The 23271-nt window shown below is 39.7% G+C and overlaps 1 protein-coding gene across 9 annotated transcripts in view; it reads left to right on the plus strand.

Annotated features, from left to right (window-relative positions):
- Positions 1 to 23271, plus strand: part of CYRIA (CYFIP related Rac1 interactor A) — an 83239-nt gene that overhangs the window by 54504 nt on the left and 5464 nt on the right. For 6 of the 9 annotated variants that reach the window (XM_038395148.2, XM_038395146.2, XM_038395158.2 and 3 more), the window contains 6 exons: positions 15372 to 15493; positions 17485 to 17590; positions 18921 to 19057; positions 19143 to 19220; positions 19522 to 19638; positions 19739 to 19818. In XM_038395148.2, the coding sequence (XP_038251076.1) occupies positions 15372 to 15493; positions 17485 to 17590; positions 18921 to 19057; positions 19143 to 19220; positions 19522 to 19638; positions 19739 to 19818 (640 nt within the window). Of the gene's footprint in view, positions 1 to 14614; positions 14783 to 15371; positions 15537 to 17484; positions 17591 to 18920; positions 19058 to 19142; positions 19221 to 19521; positions 19639 to 19738; positions 19819 to 23271 lie in introns of those variants that run through there. The other 3 variants (XM_043510226.1, XM_038395167.2, XM_038395174.2) reach the window with 3 other exon arrangements.

The following is a 23271-nucleotide window of genomic DNA, read 5'->3' on the forward strand; positions in this document are numbered from 1 at the left end:
TGAAAACTGGCCATCACATTTTTAAACATAGATTGAATCTTAATTCTGCTACTTATGTTAAATGCCTTTTTAAATTATACCAATGCATGTTGGCATGGCTTTTTTTCTGAGAGTATTTAAATACCTTTATTAAACAATGGTTCTGGCAGAAATAATTAATTATAGACTTCTATCAAGTTCTTTTGGAAGAATGACAGGGACAATTTCAGTCTGAGTCCAAATTTGTACTTGTCCTAAAATACTCTGCTTGAAGTATTTGATATCCACCTGTTTTCTAAAGTCATATTTTTAAAAGATTAGATCCACTTTTAAAAAAAAATCTAGTTGTTATTTTTAATTCTTAACAGAAAAACAATGGCATTATTTACACACTCAGGTCAACATGTTCTTAAATCAATGCCTGTTCAAGAAACTACTTGAGTATGCTTTCCTGAATTTAGGCTACAGCTTTGAAATAGCATTATTTGGACATACAATAATTTCCCCTCCCAGATCTTAATTTACTAAGTTATGAAGAGTCATGCTGGTACTACTTGTAGAGTTTAATCTGTTAGTTCCAATAAATAAATAGTGCAAGTAGAAATTTGAGTTTGTAAGCCTTGCATCCTCTTGTCCAATTCATATAAATACCTTTTTATTGTAAAACTGGGGTGTCAAACCTTTGTCCCAAACCTTTTGTAATCTGGTCTATCAAACTTCAGAGTATTTAATTAAGCTCTACACCTGCCTCTATGCTTTTATAGGGGCATCTTACTGCCTTGGAGATCCACTGTTCAATCAGTACCATCATGTCATGGATTGGAAAAAAAGATATTTCTGCCAGAACTGCAGACTTGGCAGGAGACAGGTGGTCTGGCTGTAGGAGGCCTTGAAGGAAAAATACCTATTTTTAAAATCTTGGCACTGGAACTGGATTTTTCTGAAGTATGTTGCCAACAAGAAATGAAGTGGGGTAATGCAGAGAACACCCACTCCCCAAGGACAACGACTAGTAATTATTATAGGCCCATGCATACACTCGTCTGGCACTTTCAACTATGGAAGAGCAAAAGTACCTACAAATTTTAAATTAGCTGACACTGCTGAGTGAAAGGTTAAAAATTCTGTAGTTTTGTTATTACTTTTAAAGGTACTACATGATTGAATTGGGTCAAGTCTAAAACATATAAAATAAATACATCGGAAGATTCCCTTAGCTGCATGCTTGAATGTACTTTACACTTACCCCATTATAGCATAAAAAAGAGGCTCTTAAACTAATGTGCATGCATAAGAATGTACTTGAATTCTTGCTTGTTTTCTAACTTCCTGTATACTTAAGGTTTCTAGTTTTAGGTTTAAAGTCAATTAAAATGCCACCAAAGCTGACACTTCAGAAGGCTTTTCTAAAATATACACTAACCAATATCCTCTCCCCAAACTTACTTTATTTTCATTGTTGAATTTTCTTTGAGGGGGCTAGCATACTGTAAAGTTACTGGGAACTCATCCACCATACTTCTGGACTTGGGAAGTGGCCCAGTTTATTTTGATACACAGTGAAACATGATACTGCCCTTCATGGGAACCTCCTCCGCTTTAGAAACCACCCTAAAGAATTCCCAAATGTATGCCCTGATCCTGCAAGCACTTTGCTCATATTTAAGTCTGAGTAATCCAGTCAGTTCTATGGAACTACTCACATAGTGATAAACACATGCATAAGTGGTGGAGGACTGGGGCTATATTGAGCACAATTCTGTTCCATGTTCATTAAAAGACCACCTCTGTTCTGCAACCAGTTGCTGTTGGTCCCTTGCATGATTAAGACTGTCTTCACTGCATTTCAATAATAAGATCATTTTCACTCAAAAAATTGATTTGCCTAAAAAGCAAGCAATAGAAACAGGAAAAATAGAACTGTCAAACTAACACACACACACACACCTTTTGTAGCTTCTGTGCCCCCATCACTCCTCATTATTTATATGGGGCAAGTTTTCAATTGTATCTTTACATTTTATTAAGATATAATATATATTATAGCTATTCTTCTCGGAATATAGTTTTACAACTGAAAACAGTTGAGTTCGATCATCTTTCAGCTTTTTATGAAGTTAACACATTTATTTTAGGACTATCTCTCAGACCTCTTTCTACACTTCATTGTGTGAAACACACAGGCTTTGTGTCACAGACCTTCCTGTTTATCACAGGTGCACAGTAGCCAATTGATGTGTCAGGATGGTTTGGAGATGGGGATGCATACAGTGTATGTATATTCTTGATTTTAGATTTATAGTTCTTAAAATGAGATTATTATGTAGCAATCGAACAACAAAAACAATTTTCACCTCGAGTGTTGTCCGACATATCTGGTACGTAACTTTAAAAGTGCTGAGACTTTAACAAATCTGACCATGTTCTACTGCTTTAGAGATTATAATGAGAACCAATAGGGAAGGGCTAATAAACATTAGATCTTTGTTACTCAGATGTTACTCTAAATGTGTCTACTGAAATCATAAACCCAAACCAGCTCTGTATTTCTCAAGCTTAGGTAATCAAATAAGACCAGAAAGATCTTAGTACACTTAGCGTAGTGTAACGACATGTCTGATTTACTGCACTCTTAGTCAATATTAGTTTTGTTTGGGACAACTGCCTTTGGTAAAGCTATTTTATTTTGTGATTGTATAGTCCACAGATCAGAATTTCTGGCATGACAGTGTTTTCCCTGACTCCAAGGCTTTGTATTTTCTTGATAGTCTATGGTTTGAGGATCTCCAATAATTGATGATAATGGCAGATTCCTCAATGCGTTTTTCCCTTCCTGAAACCATTATTTCTTACCTGGCTTGAGCCAGTTGGTCTTCATCCATCTGCTGACCTCTCTAGGCACTGGGACATGTTGGTGATGGCAGGGCCTGCCTCCTCAGAGAAGGAAATAGGCAGCTGAGTGTCACCAGCATCGGAGGTTCTGGTGTTCTTCAATATCTGCATAACAGAGCTTGGAGAAATTGAGTGCATATTGAGCCTTGCAGTAGTCCCTATGCTAGTGCCTTGGTGCCCGGGAGTAGAGGCCAATCATGAGCCCCTGGGACCTGTTTCATAACACTGAATGAAACCAGTAGCATGTTGTCCCATTTGCTTCTGCAAGATTTTGTATACATGTCATTGGCACAATGTGCTAAGCAGTACCAAAGGCTTCAAAAAATTGAAGTGACCTTCCCCCCAACTTCTCAGTGGGTTTGGGTAAACAATGAGTACCAGCAGAACTATCTTGGTGTCATATCTAGATATCTGATGGCTAATTATGATAACTTCAGGGATGCTGGCAGAGAATAGATACCAATGGAGTTTGAGTGTTACCACTGTCTCAGTTATCTTGCCAAGAAAAGGAGGCTGAGGGTAATGCAGACAAGGATACAGGAAATGTATGACAAATTGGGATGCTTTCAAAGTGGTAAGATACATTCATGCTCAAAGCCAAATCCTACCCCATACATTCTCTGATGGCGTGCAAATGGCACTCTCCAATACATTTGGACCCTTGATGTATTAATGCTCTCAAATATTATGGAGGAGTCCATTGTTCAGGTAGCGTTGAGCTTTTCATTTAAAGCAGGACTAAATTTGCTGCTTTTCACATATTAATTATTGAATTCAGTCTCAAAATTTAACACCACTATTGTTCAGGGGAGAAGTAAATGTTATGGAACATTTTCTGGATAAAATACTTGCCAACTTCTCTAGAGAAAACAGATTTTTTTTTTTAAATCAACCCTCTATGAAATTTTAGCCCTAAGTATGTATGATGTATGAGGATCACTGCGGACTATGTGGCTCTGGGAAGAAGGATAAAGGAGTTGGAGGCGCAAGTGGTGTTCTCGTCCATCCTCCCCGTGGAAGGAAAAGGCCTGGGTAGGGACCGTCGAATCGTGGAGGTCAACGAATGGCTACGCAGGTGGTGTCGGAGAGAAGGCTTTGGATTCTTTGACCATGGGATGGTGTTCCATGAAGGAGGAGTGCTGGGCAGAGACGGGCTCCATCTTACGAAGAGAGGGAAGAACATCTTTGCCAGCAGGCTGGCTAACCTAGTGAGGAGGGCTTTAAACTAGGTTCACCGGGGGAAGGAGACCAAAGCCCTGAGGTAAGTGGGAAAGCGGGATACCGGGAGGAAGCACAGGCAGGAAGGTCTGTGAGGGGAGGGCTCCTGCCTCATACTGGGAATGAGGGGCGATCAACAGGTTATCTCAAGTGCTTATATACAAATGCACAAAGCCTTGGAAACAAGCAGGGAGAACTGGAGGTCCTGGTGATGTCAAGGAATTATGACGTGATTGGAATAACAGAGACTTGGTGGGATAACTCACATGACTGGAGTACAGTCATGGATGGTTATAAACTGTTCAGGAAGGACAGGCAGGGCAGAAAAGGTGGGGGAGTAGCACTGTATGTAAGGGAGCAGTATGATTGCTCAGAGCTCCGGTACGAAACTGTGGAAAAACCTGAGTGTCTCTGGATTAAGTTTAGAAGTGTGTGCAACAAGAGTGATGTCATGGTGGGAGTCTGCTATAGACCACCGGACCAGGGGGATGAGGTGGATGAGGCTTTCTTCCGGCAACTCACGGAAGCTACTAGATCGCATGCCCTGATTCTCATGGGTGACTTTAATTTTCCTGATATCTGCTGGGAGAGCAATACAGCGGTGCATAGACAATCCAGGAAGTTTTTGGAAAGCGTAGGGGACAATTTCCTGGTGCAAGTGCTAGGGGAGCCAACTAGGGGGAGCGCTTTTCTTGACCTGCTGCTCACAAACCGGGTAGAATTAGTGGGGGAAGCAAAAGTGGATGGGAATCTGGGAGGCAGTGACCATGAGTTGGTTGAGTTCAGGATCCTGACGCAGGGAAGAAAGGTAAGCAGCAGGATACGGACCCTGGACTTCAGGAAAGCAGACTTTGACTCCCTCAGGGAACAGATGGCCAGGATCCCCTGGGGGACTAACATGAAAGGGAAGGGAGTCCAGGAGAGCTGGCTGTATTTCAAGGAATCCCTGTTGAGGTTACAGGGACAAACCATCCCGATGAGTCGAAAGAATAGTAAATATGGCAGGCGACCAGCTTGGCTTAATGGTGAAATCCTAGCGGATCTTAAACATAAAAAAGAAGCTTACAAGAAGTGGAAGCTTGGACATATGACCAGGGAAGAGTATAAAAATATTGCTCGGGCATGTAGGAAAGATATCAGGAGGGCCAAATCGCACCTGGAGCTGCAGCTAGCAAGAGATGTCAAGAGTAACAAGAAGGGTTTCTTCAGGTATGTTGGCAACAAGAAGAAAGCCAAGGAAAGTGTGGGCCCCTTACTGAATGAGGGAGGCAAGCTAGTGACAGAGGATGTGGAAAAAGCTAATGTACTCAATGCTTTTTTTGCCTCTGTTTTCACTAACAAGGTCAGCTCCCAGACTGCTGTGCTGGGCAACACAAAATGGGGAAGAGATGGCCAGCCCTCTGTAGAGATAGAGGTGGTTAGGGACTATTTAGAAAAGCTGGACGTGCACAAGTCCATGGGGCCGGACGAATTGCATCCGAGAGTGCTGAAGGAATTGGCGGCTGTGATTGCAGAGCCCTTGGCCATTATCTTTGAAAACTCGTGGCGAACGGGGGAAGTCCCGGATGACTGGAAAAAGGCTAATGTAGTGCCCATCTTTAAAAAAGGGAAGAAGGAGGATCCTGGGAACTACAGGCCGGTCAGCCTCACCTCAGTCCCTGGAAAAATCATGGAGCAGGTCCTCAAAGAATCAATCCTGAAGCACTTAGAGGAGAGGAAAGTGATCAGGAACAGTCAGCATGGATTCACCAAGGGAAGGTCATGCCTGACTAATCTAATCGCCTTTTATGATGAGATTACTGGTTCTGTGGATGAAGGGAAAGCAGTGGATGTATTGTTTCTTGACTTTAGCAAAGCTTTTGACACGGTCTCCCACAGCATTCTTGTCAGCAAGTTAAGGAAGTATGGGCTGGATGAATGCACTATAAGGTGGGTAGAAAGCTGGCTAGATTGTCGGGCTCAACGGGTAGTGATCAATGGCTCCATGTCTAGTTGGCAGCCGGTGTCTAGTGGAGTGCCCCAGGGGTCGGTCCTGGGGCCCGTTTTGTTCAATATCTTCATAAATGATCTGGAGGATGGTGTGGATTGCACTCTCAGCAAATTTGCGGATGATACTAAACTGGGAGGAGTGGTAGATACGCTGGAGGGGAGGGATAGGATACAGAAGGACCTAGACAAATTGGAGGATTGGGCCAAAAGAAATCTAATGAGGTTCAATAAGGATAAATGCAGGGTCCTGCACTTAGGATGGAAGAATCCAATGCACCGCTACAGACTAGGGACCGAATGGCTCGGCAGCAGTTCTGCGGAAAAGGACCTAGGGGTGACAGTGGACGAGAAGCTGGATATGAGTCAGCAGTGTGCCCTTGTTGCCAAGAAGGCCAATGGCATTTTGGGTTGTATAAGTAGGGGCATAGCGAGCAGATCGAGGGACGTGATCGTTCCCCTCTATTCGACACTGGTGAGGCCTCATCTGGAGTACTGTGTCCAGTTTTGGGCCCCACACTACAGGAAGGATGTGGATAAATTGGAAAGAGTACAACGAAGGGCAACGAAAATGATTAGGGGTCTAGAGCACATGACTTATGAGGAGAGGCTGAGGGAGCTGGGATTGTTTAGTCTGCAGAAGAGAAGAATGAGGGGGGATTTGATAGCTGCTTTCAACTACCTGAAAGGGGGTTTCAAAGAGGATGGCTCTAGACTGTTCTCAATGGTAGCAGATGACAGAACGAGGAGTAATGGTCTCAAGTTGCAATGGGGGAGGTTTAGATTGGATATTAGGAAAAACTTTTTCACTAAGAGGGTGGTGAAACACTGGAATGCGTTACCTAGGGAGGTGGTAGAATCTCCTTCCTTAGAGGTTTTTAAGGTCAGGCTTGACAAAGCCCTAGCTGGGATGATTTAACTGGGACTTGGTCCTGCTTTGAGCAGGGGGTTGGACTAGATGACCTTCTGGGGTCCCTTCCAACCCTGAGATTCTATGATTCTATGATTCTATGATTCTATGTTTCTTGTTAACTATAGCTACCCAATCACGGTCACTACAAACTGCAGAATTCACATACGTTCTACATCAGTGTCTTTTCTCAGGCATGGGCCACCACTGAAATTTAAAATACAAACAAATTAAAGAAAGGTATTCATCATAAGAAACTTTATTTCCACCAAAAGAAGCAGATGGAACTATCCCACTGTAGGATTACTTCTGTTTTCAGGCACTTTCTTCCTGTCCCTGATGCTTGGCCTGTCTCCCTGCTTTCTATTTCCACTCCTTCGAATTCACTAGCCTGATCATGGGGATGTAGACTGAGCTGTGGCATGATGAAAGTAGAATGACATACATGCAGTATTACTTGATATGGCTGCTCCCCAGCTGTGCTGCTTAATTTGTCCCCTATCTGCTTTAAAATGATGTTGCATCTTTTGGTTTGGCTGAGTAGTCCTGCCTGTAAACAGACTCAAGCCAACCACCACTCTAGCCTTTCTCTAGCTCCCTGGCCCACTCATTCCGGGCCCCTGGCAGATGTGATAGCTTCCACCAACGGATGTCTGCACCTGACGCATCTCCTTGGTTCCAAAAGACTGAAGCCCTTCTCTGGCAAACTACAAGTGGACCCCCCCCCAAAAAATTGCTTCCAGAGTTTAGGTGATGGCCTGCGGTGCACACTGTTTTTGTAAGAATTTTTTCCCTCTCTGCTCACTATTAGATGGTGTAAAAGATCAGATAGAGAAGGAGACTTGCAAATTAATACACCTGAGGAGCAGAGCTTAATAGCTCAGGTCCTGAGGGTGCTCCTCCCTCTGTTGAACTGCCCATGGCTTGCTGAAGAGTCCCAATGTGACAAACCTGAGCATATTAGCTGCACCCTACAAAGGTGGGTGGGAGGGGACCACCACTGGAACATGGCTTGGAGGTTAAATGATCTTGTTTTAAACACACTGCCGCTCCCAGTTATGCTGTTAGAAAACAGGCTGAAATCGAGGGTGTGTGTGAGAATCAAAATATGGGTTGAGGACAAAGGGTTGAGCAGAGACTGTGTAAGAATGTAGGTGAGCAAAGAAGCATGTGGACAGGGAAGAGGACGTTTTACGGAGGCAAGAGGTTGTCCTGTGCTAAGTCATCAGTGAATGAAGGGCTCCTTAGAGTATCTACAAAGCAGCACATGGAGAGCTCTTGATATGCCAGTGCCTCAGTGCAGACAGTTCAAATTCATACTTTATGGATGTAACATGTTGTTACAGGTATTTCTACTAACAAAATATCTTAATCTGGCCCAGGTCTGAGTTCATGTTTTGTATGAGTGCTCTCTAATCATTGGGTGTGTGTATTGTGAGTGGCTGTTATAATTGAAAGAGTTTGTGGTATAGCTGTGGAGTTTGTAGAGCAGTGAATTGTGTGTTTTGTGTGGTAAGACCTGGGAATTAAGGCTGGTTAGATATAACTATTTGCTTAACTGACTATTTCCTTGATTATTTTTAAGCCATTGTGTTAAGTGGGATGTGCATTTGAACATTAACTCTGTTGGTTAAGATTTTTGTTGATAACCAGAAGTACAAATAGGTTTCAGAAAATATGCACATATATCTAGGTAAATAAAGACAAGTTGGTTACTTATGTTAATTTTCTAAAGGCTGCAAAGATTCCTTTCTTGTTCAGCATATATTTGACTATACTGTATTTAAATCAAGTCAGTTTTGTTATCTCAGTTCATTCAGTATCAAATACAATGTATAAAATGGGTCAAATTAGCGATCTGCTTTCTTAAACATTTTTTTACCAGATTCATGGATGAATCTTGGATAAATTTAGAGGAAGGATAATCTGTATGTATGTATTTACAGGGTTTTATTCCAGGCACATATCACCTGTGTGCCAGGGCACCTAGATCTCTACAAAGTGATGCTTCTGGTTAAAAGGGGCAGTGTTTTAGCTCAGTGCATTCCTTCTTTGAATTCTGTTTTCCTACAATTATTAAAACGAAGTCCAACTGAGGCAAAAAATGCAATTTCAGCCATTGCACAGAATAACTGCTCTTCAGTAGCTTCCTTGGGTGTGAAGTTAATGTGCAGACAAACATACAGCACTGTGATTTGGGAAAGCAGACTGGAGAATGTTACCGTTTTTTTTTTTTTTTTTTTAAAAAGTATTTGGGGACAGCAAATTCTGTTTACCTCATTTTCTGACTTAACAGGACACTGTACTCTTTTTTTCTTAACTGCCTGCTGAAATTTCAAAATGTAATCTCTGCATCAACTCAGAAATGTATATCTTTGTAATTTATCTTGCAATTCTTCACTAACTCTTGGGATATATCAGCTGAAAAGTGGGGGGTGTGTGAGATGATATATCACTTCCTGTCATGGATACAAAATGTCACACTGGATTGCAATCCCTAATGCTTTCTTTGGCAAACCAGTCTTTTTGAAAGTAAATATAACTATGACCCACATGATTGTCCCACCCTCTCCACTTCTAAACAGGGATTACATGTGCAAATATTGGTCATAAGTGGTGAGGAGAAAGGGTAAGGGATCTGAGTAGGAAGAGAAGCCAAAGATCAGCATGGTTCTTTATTCTCCACGGTCCACCCTTCATGTGAACTGTCCATAGGTTGAGGTAGTGCAGCTCATCCCTACAGTCAACTATCTTCTCCCTGCAAAATAGCATGTTACATGTTTATTAAATGCTGATTCTCCATAGCTGTTATTTCTGGGTTGACCAGTAATTCTATAATTTGATACAGATTAATAGCAGGACATCTTCACTTTTGGATTTGAAAAATCCTACTATGTAATTTTCAATTAACAATACATAACACTCCAGTCTACTTCCAACTGCTCTTTCTTTTCATCAGTTGAAAGATCTCATTTTTGTCGCAAACATCTATCACCAGTCTGCTCTTTTCGTCTTTTTGTCCTTAGTGTCTCAAACTCCTTTGACATAAAATTCTTGACTTTCTTACTAGGGCTATTTGGAAAAAAAATGAGCTGGGGATTCTTGAATATTTGTGTGAAAATTCACTCACACACACATACACACATCTTTTTAAATCAAAATTTGTAAAATTTTAACTAGCTCTACTGTTGGCTGGAAAATAGGTGAGAAGGATGGAAATCCTCTCAACTTTTTCTTTATCCAAATTTTGAAATTTCATCAATTTAAAAAATGTTGACCAGCTCCATTTTCTTACATTTCATCTGTGGTGCTTAGGGATTTCGGGTACAGAAAAATCCTTTACCTCTCTCATAATTTTTTTTTCATGTAACCAACTATATGATCAGTTTTAATTTTTCTTCTGGTGTTTTCCTGCGTTTTCTTGACAAGGAAGTATACTTCTAAACTGGAGATGGGAGTAAGAGCTAAGGAGGTAATATTTTATTTATACTTCTCTGTAATATTGTCTTGCAAGCAAAGGGAGTTCTGCATACACAGGAGTAGTTTTCCTGAGTTGGGCAGGTACTGTGGTGATCAGTGCCATAAGAACCTAGACAATTTAAAAAGAAAAAAAAACTAGACAGGCAAAAATTAAAGCTGTTAATCACAGCACATATCTCAATATAATAGCTGAGTAGATTCAGCAGCTTCCATCATCATCTTTAACTCCAGACTTGAAACCAAATATCAGTGCCCAAGACAGTCTCTCCAGCAAATGATATCCCACTTCAGGAAGCAAATCTTATCTCCTGAGAGTGAGGGGGGGGGGGGAAAGTAATTTCAAAAGCCCTTCTGTAAGAGTAGGATGCAGACCAAATAAACATAAGCCATATCACTTTGATAAAGGACTACCAGTATAATCTTTCTTTACTTCCAGCAATAAAACAAATGAGCATTCTTCTTGAAGCACGAGGCATTGGTGATGCGGGCATTCTCAAACAGATTTGGACTTGGATTGATTAGACACCTCCTATACTTCTTCCCCTTACCCCATCAAATTTTGAGTTAATGGGTAAACGATACAGAACTAGAATCTTAACTCCCAATTGGTCATGTGAACCTTAGGTATCACAACTAATGAAAACTTTCATTATCACTTATGGTGAATTTCATGATGTGCATTTGGTAATTCAAGGGGCACTGTACTGTTTGGGTCTGACCATGTTTAAATTAATGGCTAATGGACTGAATCCTGAGTACCTGAGGCTGTTCTCAGCAGGCTCTGAATTTTCTCTTTTCTCATAAAGGATTTACTGCCAGAGTTTATTGCTGCCCGTGGAGGCCCTTCAGGGGGTACAAAGAAAGCAGAACAAAATATCTTTCTGGGAATTCTTAGGGAATACTTTGGAGTTTTCTTAAAGCAACAAAAACAGTCAATTTTGAACTTTGAAGGAGTTCTGTTTTATAGCAGCTTCACAAGTTATTTTGGAAGTTTTTTCTTGAGCAGGTCTTGTCTTCCAGGTACTTCTTCTCTTCTCTCCCCCTGCCCTTAAAATACCTTTCAGTTTCTAAAAGCAGGAGCTCTTCCAAAACGTTCAGTTCCAAATGGTAAGTTAAACAGTGCCCTACAGAACTTGACATTCCATTTTTGAACTATTATCCAATATTTGTTCTGATTTCTATTCAGGTGACTTTCAAAAATTATGATTAACTTTGGAACAACAGAGGAGAGAATTTGGGACTGTTAGTACAAATAACCATTTTATTCCCAAGAGATGCTAAACCTAAGACCAGCGCTTTCGAAGTAGATTGTCTTAGGTCTGTATTTAGGCACCTAAGTAAGCAGCCTTTTTCTTCTTCTTCTTCCAGGCCAATTATAGTTGTGGGTGTTTAGCATCTTTGAAAATCAAGCTGGCTGACTAGCTGCCTAAATGGGAATTTATGTGCCTAATTTGAGATACAAGAGTCTGAAAATGTTGACCTTCCTGAACTTTTTTTTTTTTTAAATTTTAAACACCCCTACTGGTACGCTATTATCCAAGACGCTTTTTATTCATATCCCAGTGATTTCCGAGCAAAAAAACAGTGGAGCTTCAATTCAATTCAATTAGAAAAGTTTTGTTGGATCTCAGTTAGTTAGATTGTCAGCTAATTACAATTTGCAGAAATAGTCATAAAGCTTCCAAGGATCCCCTTTTCGGGTTAGCTACCAACTTCACTGTGGTCAGATATTGTCAGCGCCATTGCTCGAAGCATTTACAACTTCTGAATGGAGAATCAAGTTTCCTGTTAATACATGAATAGAGGCATCAACCATTAGAAGAAGTAGTAGATATCTGTAGTACATTATGTTCTAAGAATTTAAGACAGTTGGAACTTATGCTCCTCCTATTCTCCTCAAATCTGCACAGGGAAGGCCTGAGAGCATGCGGATGCTGAACGAGTTAGACTAGGCCCTTCGCTTAGGCATCCACTTTTGCAGCTTCACACTGGGGAATGCAGTTCTCCCATGAATCCCAAGTCCTGTTCCTTTGCAAATGCATTGCATCCAGGAAGTAATGTGTGTTATGAGGTTGACACTCCCTTAATGACCTATTGGGTACTTCTACTCAAGGAAAGTATCAGGGCTACTTAAAGTTCAAGAAGTTGGCATGCGGGTGTTGTGAACGTCCTAGACTCTGAAAAAACAGACATGCAAGTTCCTTTAACATACATAAAAGTGCTTTTAAGTAGCAATAATTTCTCCCTTACGTGTTCTTTCACCCTTCCAAAAAAAAAAAAAAACAACCCCTCATGAAAGGTCCATTGGTCCTTGCAAGACCAACAAGTTTAGAAGGGAAAGCTGCGTTTGGAGTTGGAACCAGAAAAAGTGAAACCCTGCATCTTACTTTTTTGTAAACACCTCCATGAAATGCCTTTGCTGAAAACGTCCAAAATAAATTCACCTTGCACATGATCATACTCATGAAATTTCAGGTGGCTTGGTTTCATTTTGACTAATTTAGAAGGTAGGAAACTCAAAATCAAGTTTATAAGGAAAGCTGGTTTAAATCTTAACCATGGAGAGGTTAACATCTCTACCCTAACACTTTTTTTGGGGAAAAAATCATTGCATTTAATGATGTTTGGAGTCCTTTTAAGTATAGTATTTGCTGTAACAAGTAATGCTGGGAGAGGGGGATATTCAAGCTCATAAAATACCTTTTATCTATTGCTTTTGATAAATGGGGGTGGGGAATCAATGTTGCTGTGACGTTAAACTTAAAGACATGACTACAGCATACATACAATATCTTTCATTCTATGCTGTTTTCTGTATTATCGGTGCTGGGTGATAAGCTATGCATTACAGCTATGCAGTAATGGGCAGTGTTGACAAGATGGGCTCAAAGCAATTCCTTCAAGGCATCATGCTCTCTTAATGTTCAGATCAGTCAAAGCTAGAGAGGTGTGATGCTTTTGGCGGATATGATGCCTCACCCAGTGACATGCCAAGATTGGTCTGCTTCAAGAGGAGACATTTTAACTTGCATTTGGCTTCATTTTCAACTCCCGGAAGAGGCCACCCAAGACCTTGCATTACCCCAGCCTCATTAAGTTCAGTGCCTTTGCTCCACATCACAAATTCTTAGGGACAGCAGGATATATTGATTGGCTTTATATTGTCCTCATGTCCTATAATTTTAGTGATATCCCAGGTATTTGCACCAGCTTCATCATAGAGACAATCCTTTGTATATTTAACTGATAAGCAAGGTGCTGCCTTACAGTGGCTTTTGTACAGCTAATGTTGATGCATACGTGGCAGTTGCTACACTTCCAGCAATTGCGCGGTCTGAAACATCATTTGAATCAGGGATGTTAGACTCTCAGGAAACTGAAGGCAAGTTGGATTTTTTTTTCACCTCTGTAAAGAAGGAGGAGACGCAATGATTTCTTCCCCCAGAATATCTGACTCCAGTGTTAGTAGGAAAATGGCCTGGATTGTCCTTTCTGCTTCACAGCCATTAGGACCCCATGGCAAGCATTTTGAGGAGTACCTCAAGAGGCTGCTCTTACAGATAGCGTAAATGATTACAACTGTCCTATTCATGACTAGTTGGTTGAATAACAACAACCTTGCATCTCCCTGTCTATCTCTAATGGGGCTGATGAAGTATTTTTTTCTCAGGGGGTTACAACAGTTATGCTTTCCACCTTCCCCATGACAATTTGCTGGTGGAGGATGTAAAAGGCAAAGCCAATCTGGACACTTTGGAGTCTTTGATACAGGATTTACCAGCTGGTAGTGCTAACAATTCATATTAGGCAAGCATCACTTGAAGCTGGTGATGTCTATTTTATTTCCTCGAAGAGGGATGCAGTGAACTTTCAGTGATAACCAGTGAGTGTATAGGCAACCAGACTTCACCAGCATCACTTGAAACATCAGCACCTGATGTGTCGCTGAGGGCAGTTGTATCTAGCATGGGTGCTTGTTGGCTCTCTTGGCTGTGTTCAGACTTTTACAGTAGAACCTCAGAGTTATGAACACCTTGGGAATGGAGGTGGTTCGTAACTCTGATATCCTTGTAACTGAACAAAAGTTATGGTTCTTTCAAAAGTTTACAACTGAACATTGTCTTTATATAGTTTTAATTAATTAAAGTCGTGAATTATCTGGGCTGTCACAGTTGTCCTAACTAGAGGGAATTTCATGGATGGGGCTGTCTCCTGCTGCCAGGGACTGACAGGTCTGGTTTTAGGAGGCTGAAGTAGCCATTGTAATGGACTTTTGGACCTTATTACTCAAAAAAAGGAAACTTTCAGTTAAGCACTGTTAGGTTGTCCTAGTTTCTAATTTATTTACTTCTGAAAAATTCCTCTAACTTTTTCCTATGCAACGTTGTTGTAGCCATGTGAGTCCCAGCATGGTAGAGAGACAAGTTGGATGAGGGTATATCTTTTATTGGACCAACTTCTGTTGGTGAGAGAGACAAATTCTCGAGCTTACACATGAAGAGCTATTGTTCACGTGTAAGCTTGAAAGCTTGTCTCTCTCACCAACAGAAGTTGGTCCGATAGAGATTACCTCACCTACCTTCTCTCTAAATATTTTGAACATTTGAATGTATTGACTTGAGAGGAGTGGGGGTGGGAATTGAGCAAAGCCACTGGTTTTGATCTAAAGCCCACCAAAATCAATGGGAATTGACTTGGATCAGCTTTGGATCAGAGCCTGATTCTGATCTTTCTTTCTTTGATGTAAAGGAATAATTTCTTTGAAGTTAGTGGAGTCATACCAGAATAAAATCAGAATCAATTATGACTTATCCAATTGGAGTTAACTCCATAAATGGAACTGAATTATGTTGACATTCATATTTCATTTCTAATGTGATGTGTATTTGCTCTTTATGTTTCTTAGATGCACAGCCTACAGATGGAGAAAGGGAGGTATGGAATCAGATCAATGCAGTTTTACAGGATTCTGAAAGCTTGCTTGCAGACCTTCAGGCTTACAAAGGAGCTGGACAAGAAATAAGAGATGTATGATAATATAGCAATGACATTTCTCTTGAAGAAACATCAAGTAATAGCCTGCAGTATTTATTTCTACTTTGCATGCCAGATAATTCACAAAAGTTATTTATATTAAAAGTACTCAGTAAAACTGTACTTATAAAATACATTAGATATTTAGAATTTACATTAACTCTTTCAATGATAGGTACAGTGCTGTCAGTGGTGTTTCATTTAAACATTTTAATATTAATACAATTAAATACTGTACTTTGCTTCTGAGAAAACACATTGTATGTACCTTTATGGGGAAAAACTTAACATCCATATTTAGAAAAAATTTCAATATCATTAAGGCACTGTAAAATTAGGAAAAATGCAAAATAATTTCTGTTCTATGTAAGACTGTCAAATGACACCATAAAAGTACATCACAATTACAATTCTACAGGTGATTGTCTAAGGAAAATCTTCTGAAATGCTACAATTATCTGCTAGCATTCAGAATTGTATCTATCTACTTTAGCTCTCACTTGACCTGGGGTGTTTTCCAAGTTAGGGGTGAGGGTCTCTGATACAAGATCTTCATGATTATCATTAGTGAGAGCAGTTGGTTACTTAACAGCCAAAACCTAGCACTAAAGTAGTGACAGAACTCCCATTCACTGCGAAGGGCCCAAGCTTTGACCCTGTAAACCCTTTTCAGGGTTTGTGTGAGTGTAATACAAATGGCCTTCATTAATGTTTCTGCTATGGATAATTTGACCTAAAAAGAAAAGGAGGACTTGTGGCACCTTAGAGACTAACAAATTTATTTGAGCATAAGCTTTCGTGAGCTACAGCTCACTTCATCGAATGCATGCAGCAGAAAATACAGTGGGGAGATTTTATATACACAGAGAACATGAAACAATGGGTGTTACCATACACACTGTAATGAGTCATCAGGTAAGGTGAGCTATTACCAGCAGGAGAGAGGTGGGGGGCAGGTGGGGAACCATTTGTAGTGATAATCAAGGTGGGCCATTTCCAGCAGTTGACAAGAACGTGTGAGGAACAGCGGGGGAGGGAAATAAACATGGGGAAATAGTTTTACTTTGTGTAATGACACATCTACTCCCAGACTTTATTCAAGCCTAAGTTAATTGTGTCCAGTTGCAAATTAATTCCGATTCAGCAGTCTCTCGTTGGAGTCTGTTTTTGAAGTTTTTTTGGTGAAGGATAGCCACCCTCAGGTCTGTAATCGAGTGACCGGAGACACTGAAGTGTTCTCAGACTGGTTTTTGAATGTTATAATTCTTGACGTCTGATTTGTGTCCATTTATTCTTTTACGTAGAGACTGTCCAGTTTGGCTAATGTACATGGCAGAGGGGCATTGCTGGCACACGATGGCATATATCACATTGGTAGATGTGCAGGTGAACAAGCCTCTGATAATGTGGCTGATGTGATTAGGCCCTATGATGGTATCCCCTGAATAGATATGTGGATCCAGTTGGCAACCGGCTTTGTTGCAAGGATAGGTTCCTGGGTCAGTGTTTTTGTTTGTGGTGTGTGGTTGCTGGTGAGTATTTGCTTCAGGTTGCGGGGGGCAGTCTGTAAGCAAGGATTGGTCTGTCTCCCAAGATCTGTGAGAGTGATGGGTCGTCCTTCAGGATAGGTTGTAGATCCTTGATCCATGCTTCTGAAGCATGCTCCTGTATGTGGGTGCTGCATTTTGAATGAATAGTTTTAAAATAGTTCCCAGGACTTCATTAAATACTGTTTCTACCACAGCTGAAACAGATGCCTTGATATTTTTGTTTTGCTATTTTTTAAAAAGCCCTTGACCTTGTATTTTTGGCTTTTTTTTTTCTTTCATACAACAGCTTTTGTCTTACAATTGTTCTAGATTTTTTTTTCAAGAAATATTTTAAAAACTACCATACTGGAAATCTTCCTATATTTTTACATCCACAAAAGCCTGGTTCTTTATTCCATTGTCATACATATATTTACAGTAATATTGTCATTGCAGGCAATACAAAACCCAAATGATATCCAACTTCAAGAAAAAGCTTGGAATTCAGTGTGTCCTCTGGTCCTAAGGTTGAAGCAGTTTTATGAGTTTTCACTCAGACTAGGTGAGTGCCTCATATATTTGTTTTAACTGATATTATTTTCATATACAGATTTGCAAAGCTTCTCTTTTTCTGAAAGCTTAGAGCAGTGGTTCCCAAACTTGTTCCGCCGCTTGTGAAGGGAAAGCCCCTGGCAGGCCGACCCAGTTTGTTTACCTGCCGCATCCACAGGTTCAGCCAATCGTGGCTCCCAGTGGCTGCGGTTCACTGCTTCAGGCCAATGGGAGCCGTTGGAAGCAGTAGCCAGTACGTCCCTCGGCCTGCACCACTTCCAGCAGCTCTAATTGGCCTGGAGCAGCAAACTGCGGCCACTGGGAGCTGCGATCAGCCGCACCTGCAGACATGGCAGGTAAACAAACTGCCCCGGTCTGGCAGGGGCTTTCCCCGCACAAGTGGGGGAACAAGTTTGGGAACCACTGGCTTAGAGAGTTGTACCATTAATTCAACTAGAGTGCCTAGATTTCTATCTTCTGTGAAGCCTGTAGGTTCTGTTTTCACAGATCTGAACATAAATATATCCAGATGTAACTTTTGGAATTTATTTAAAGCAGCATGAAGCCATATGCTTTAACATTTAGGGTTCTAGCCAGCCCTTGAGTATGTTTTCACTATCAGTACTGGTTAATTTCCTGAGCTAAGAGAGAGCATCTAGAAAGAGCTGGGAAAGAGGGTCTAGGTTAGCACTCCTGAGTGGAATGGGAAGAAGTATAGACAACCTTCAGGTCCACTAGGCTGAGCTTTCCCCTCCCAAAGCCTTTGTAGGAGATTATCCCTGCATCCTGTATTGCCAGGTCCCTCACTTTGCACTTGTAATCCTCATGTTGGATCCCAGTGGCATCGGTGACGAAGGTTAGATTCTTTTTGGCAGAGGTCCCGGAAGCATCTTCATATTGAAGGGTGGGGGTGACCATTAGGGGAAGTAAGTGGATGAAAAGTCTGAGGGACTGGATGCAATAGATCTTTCTTTAGCATTTGCGTATGGGAAGGATTGTCAAAGAATAAAGGATGTGGAAGGTCTCTTTTGAGAAAGGAGAGAGAAGACCAAGATGATTGGAAGAACTGGGAGTGATAGCAGGGAGTGAGGAGCCGCTTGTTGGTGGTGGTTGTTTTTTTGACCCCCATCCCTCATTTTAGAATTCTAAGGACAATTACTAATTATGTCCTTAGGGCTCCGCAGGTTACAGAGGGCCTTTCTTCTTGAAAAATTCTTATGTAGAACTTTGTTACAAAAATAGTTGTACATATGGCATCAAGCATCAAGATACAAATTGACATTGCGTCTAAAATGAAAAAGCCATGACTTACTACACATTGTGCTTTTTATCTTCCTTAGAGAAAGCACTACAGAGCTTATTAGAATCATTGACTTGTCCACCCTATACTCCAACTCAACACCTGGAACGAGAACAGGCTCTAGCCAAGGAGTTTGCAGAAATCTTACATTTTACTCTCCGCTTTGATGAACTTAAGGTTAAAAATATTTTTTTAAATATACACTGAAACATTTCCTTGCATTTTGAAGTGTGTTGTAAACTGATTCTTTTTATCCATTAAGATGAGAAACCCAGCCATTCAAAACGACTTCAGTTACTACAGACGGACAATAAATCGCAACAGAATAAACAATATGCATGTAAGTAAATAGAACTTGGACTTTCTGTTTTCACTCTGGAGTTCATGGATATGCATTCCCACCACTGGTGGTAATGTTTTTTGCAGTGGTTTACAAACTGCCTACATTTAAAGGCCATATTGTCAACTCCATACATAGGTGAGCAATTAATCAGACAAGTTGTACCATTGACTGTAATGAGACTACTCACGTAAATAACGGCTCACCAGTGTGAGTATGCAGTTTATCTGTTTCTCCCTGCTGGTAACATTTTTGAAAGGACTGTCATTTATTAACTATTTTTTCTTCATATTTTCATCAGATAGACATTGAGAATGAAGTAAATAATGAAATGGCCAACAGAATGTCTCTATTTTATGCAGAAGCCACACCAATGCTCAAAACCCTCAGCAATGCCACAACACACTTTGTATCAGAAGTAAGTGATAAGATTTTTTGCATTATTTTCTAACATTTAGAAACATTCTAACATTGTACAATTTTGGTTTAATGATCATGGTTGTGTTTAATTTTTCTAGAACAAAACCCTACCGATTGAGAATACAACAGACTGTTTAAGTACTATGGCCAGTGTATGTAAAGTAATGTTGGAAACACCGTAAGTTTATCTAGCAGTTCAATCATTTTTTGGGGGTGGGGGGACCTGTTTAAGTAGCCATCTAGCATGTGAGCAGTTTTTGCAAACTAAGTCTAGTATGTATGCCTTAAATTAAAATATCTTTCTAATATCTTAGATTTTTATAGAGCAACCAGCCTGGTATTGCTCTATAAAAATTTAAGATAGATATTTTAATTTAAGGCATACATACTAGATTTATGAGTAGACAAAGAACTAATATAAGCAAGTTATGCCTCCTGTCTTGACTAGTATGAATATTTTTTTCATTAATAAGTTAACAGTTTTGCCCAGGGAGGTTCACAGCATAAGGCTCTGATTCAACAGAGTGTTAGAATTGGTATGTAGACTTCAGTGGGACTACTTGCATCCATAAAGCTATGAGCGTACTCTGTGTTTTGCTGGATTGGAGGTTTAATTTCTTAGAAGATTCCCAAACAATTGTATATGAAGTAATCCTCCTGTAGTTAATATCACAAAACCAGATACTTCAGTCTGAGCTATGACATTTTTATAGACAAACTGGTGGAAACAAAGATAGTCTTTTTGGGTGGTGGTTAGGGTTTTGTTTTGTTTCTGAAAATACTGGAGGTTCTGGAGAAGTATATATTCTTTTTCTTGATCAGGGAACTTGTTTGTTTAAATTGAATCTCCATTTTGCTGTTAATCAGCCAATGGAGAGAGTTTTTCACTCAGTTGTGATGTTTCGCCAAATCTACCTTCATTGCAACAGTTTTTATATAAAAGTTTTCTAAATAGATGGAAGATAAATAGAACTACAACAAAAAAAGACACATTGAAATGCTTCTCTGCTTTGATGCCTACAAAAACAGGTGTGATATGACCATGGCTTACCAAGTTGATCCTAGTCATTTGTTACTCTGTGCTCCCTCCCCAATTTGTTTGTATCCATTTCCTATTCAGATTAAGGAAACTCTTGGAAATAGAGATCATCTTCTCATTATATGCTTGTACAGTCCCTAGTACAATGGGTTTGGTCCTCTAGGCATTACCACAATATAAACAGCAAATATTATCAGTACCCCCATTGTAGAAGAGAAGGATGTAAGTAACATAATAACCGATTTCTTCCCAAGCACAGAACCCTGTTGTACGTTAGCAAGGAGTACGTGTCCAATATTCTGCAAACATTAATTCAATCCTCATAATATAGCTGTAAACTCCTAGATCAATATTTTCACATTGGGAAAGCATGGCTGCAAAAGAAAATGCCTAAAGCCATATAGGGAGTTGGTATCCGAGCTGAGAATCCCTCTGCTCAGTTTCTGTACTCAGCTGACAAGAAAAAAGGAAGAGTATTCTAAAATGACAAAAGGAACATAGACTATATTGGCTTTACCTTTTGACTCAAATGTCATTGCTCCTTTTAGAAAGGGACTATTACATAATTTTACTGGGTCCAAGGGATTTATTTAAATAAAATAAGCTAAAGATTGTGTGATGAGGAAGCCAGTGCTTATTTTTTGGCTTTTTTTTTAATTGTAGTCTAGTTGTAGTTTTTGTTTTGTACAATCCACCTTTATGAAAGGAATCCTTTTATTTTACTTACTGTTAAGGCTTCTGCTGCAGTTTATTTACCAGTTGTAAAATGTCCTGGCATGATGCTTTTAGGCAGATGGTGGGAGGAACGGAGGAGATATTGAAGGTCAAAGAATGTAATAGTAGTACATCTCCAGTGAACTCTCCTTTCATTTACCCTAACATTCCAGGAGCTATGACATACTAAAAATTATCATTGTCCTAGGAATTGAATTAACAAAGCCTTAAATATGATAAAATGTAAGATACAATATTTTATTCTTACTGATCGGGGAAAAAAATCTGGTGACCTTTTTTAATTCATCCTCCCTCTGCTCCATATTTCATATCTTAGTGACCCTTAATCTTAGCTAAGGGTTATTACCGAGGGTCGTGGTGGATTCTCCATCACTGACTATTTTTAAATCAAAATTAGATCTTTTTTCTTAAAAAGATGCTCTGGAATTACAATTAAACATGTTCTTCGTTCATAAGAGAGCAAGAAAAAGTGACTTGTGTTGGGTGATTCAGTTTTTGGTTACCCATCTTGACATCTGATAGGAAGCTGATTTTCATAAGTGTTGAGCATCTGCTACTTTATTTTGAGTGCATCAAATTTTTCGTACCCATCTTGATACCTTAATCAGTTGCTTTTCAAAATTTAGGCCAAGGAGTTTACAGAAAGAGGTAGCATAATTGAGGAGAATTTTAAGGGATTAAAATCATTCAGATAGAGTGATTAATAGTTGTAATGGAATTCCAGTTGATAAGCTAAAGGGATGTTTGTTTTGTATTTGCTGGCCACTTGGGTCAGGAGCAGATGGTTTTCACTGAAAATATGCTTATCCCTAGACTAGCTACCGTTATTCTTTGCAAGAGACTGTATTGCCATCCTGGTACAACTGTTCTTTTTTTAAAGACAATAAAATAAGGAATGGGACATTTTCAGAATTACACAGCTTTGTCCTGTCTGTTTCATATACATTTTACCACTGACTTCATTGGAAGCAGAGTTAGGCAAATGCTGATTGCTTTCAAAAATACCAACTGAAAACTTTTTTAAAAGCATAATTTTAACATTGTTTTTAAATCATAAAGGAGACAGCTGAATAGTTTTCATACATTTCCCAATGTCAGTGCTCATAGCTGGTTTCTGATTATATGCTATTATTGTTACTACATTATTTAAACAAGAAAAAATAGAGTTCAGGAACTCAAAGTAAAGGAATTGTGAAGTACAGCTTCTAGTTTTTGGAAATTGACAAGGTTCACCATTCTCCTATTGGTGACTTTCATTTAAGAAATCAGAAAAGTTGCCAATTAAAACAATAAAGGAGTTGATCTGAACTTCTGATGTAGGAAGTGGTTGAGAAATATAGCATAGACTAGTCTCAGACCTCTTTTTTTTTACTCAATTCATTTTTCACCTCCCTGATAATGATTTCAAGGAGTAACTGTTGTAGTGACTGTTTAACTTTACCATCCACATACTGAGTTTTCCATTTGAAAGGTAAATGAAATCTTGATAGGAATATTACCTGTTCACTACTCATATTTAAACAACAGAAGTAGCTTTACTTTGAGTTCCTATTGTTTTGGCATTTTAATAGTGAATAATGAGCATTGTCTATCTTTATAACCTTCCATATCTGTGGAGACCTCCCAGCAAATGTCTAAAATTCAGGGTTTGATAGAGATGATGATATGATCTTTGAAGAGGTAATGGAAGACTGTACCATCAGTTGTTTTCTGTTTTTCTCTCTCTAAACTGCCAAGTGGATTGATTCAAGGATCATTACTGGTGTTGGTTTCCATAAAAGCTTATTGATTTACACTTTTAATGCTATTATATCAGATTTGGGATTTCCATGCACTAATACTCTAGTTTGAGAATAA

This window comes from Dermochelys coriacea, chromosome 3 (genome assembly GCF_009764565.3).
Source record: "Dermochelys coriacea isolate rDerCor1 chromosome 3, rDerCor1.pri.v4, whole genome shotgun sequence".
NCBI classification, from domain to species: Eukaryota; Metazoa; Chordata; order Testudines; family Dermochelyidae; genus Dermochelys; species Dermochelys coriacea.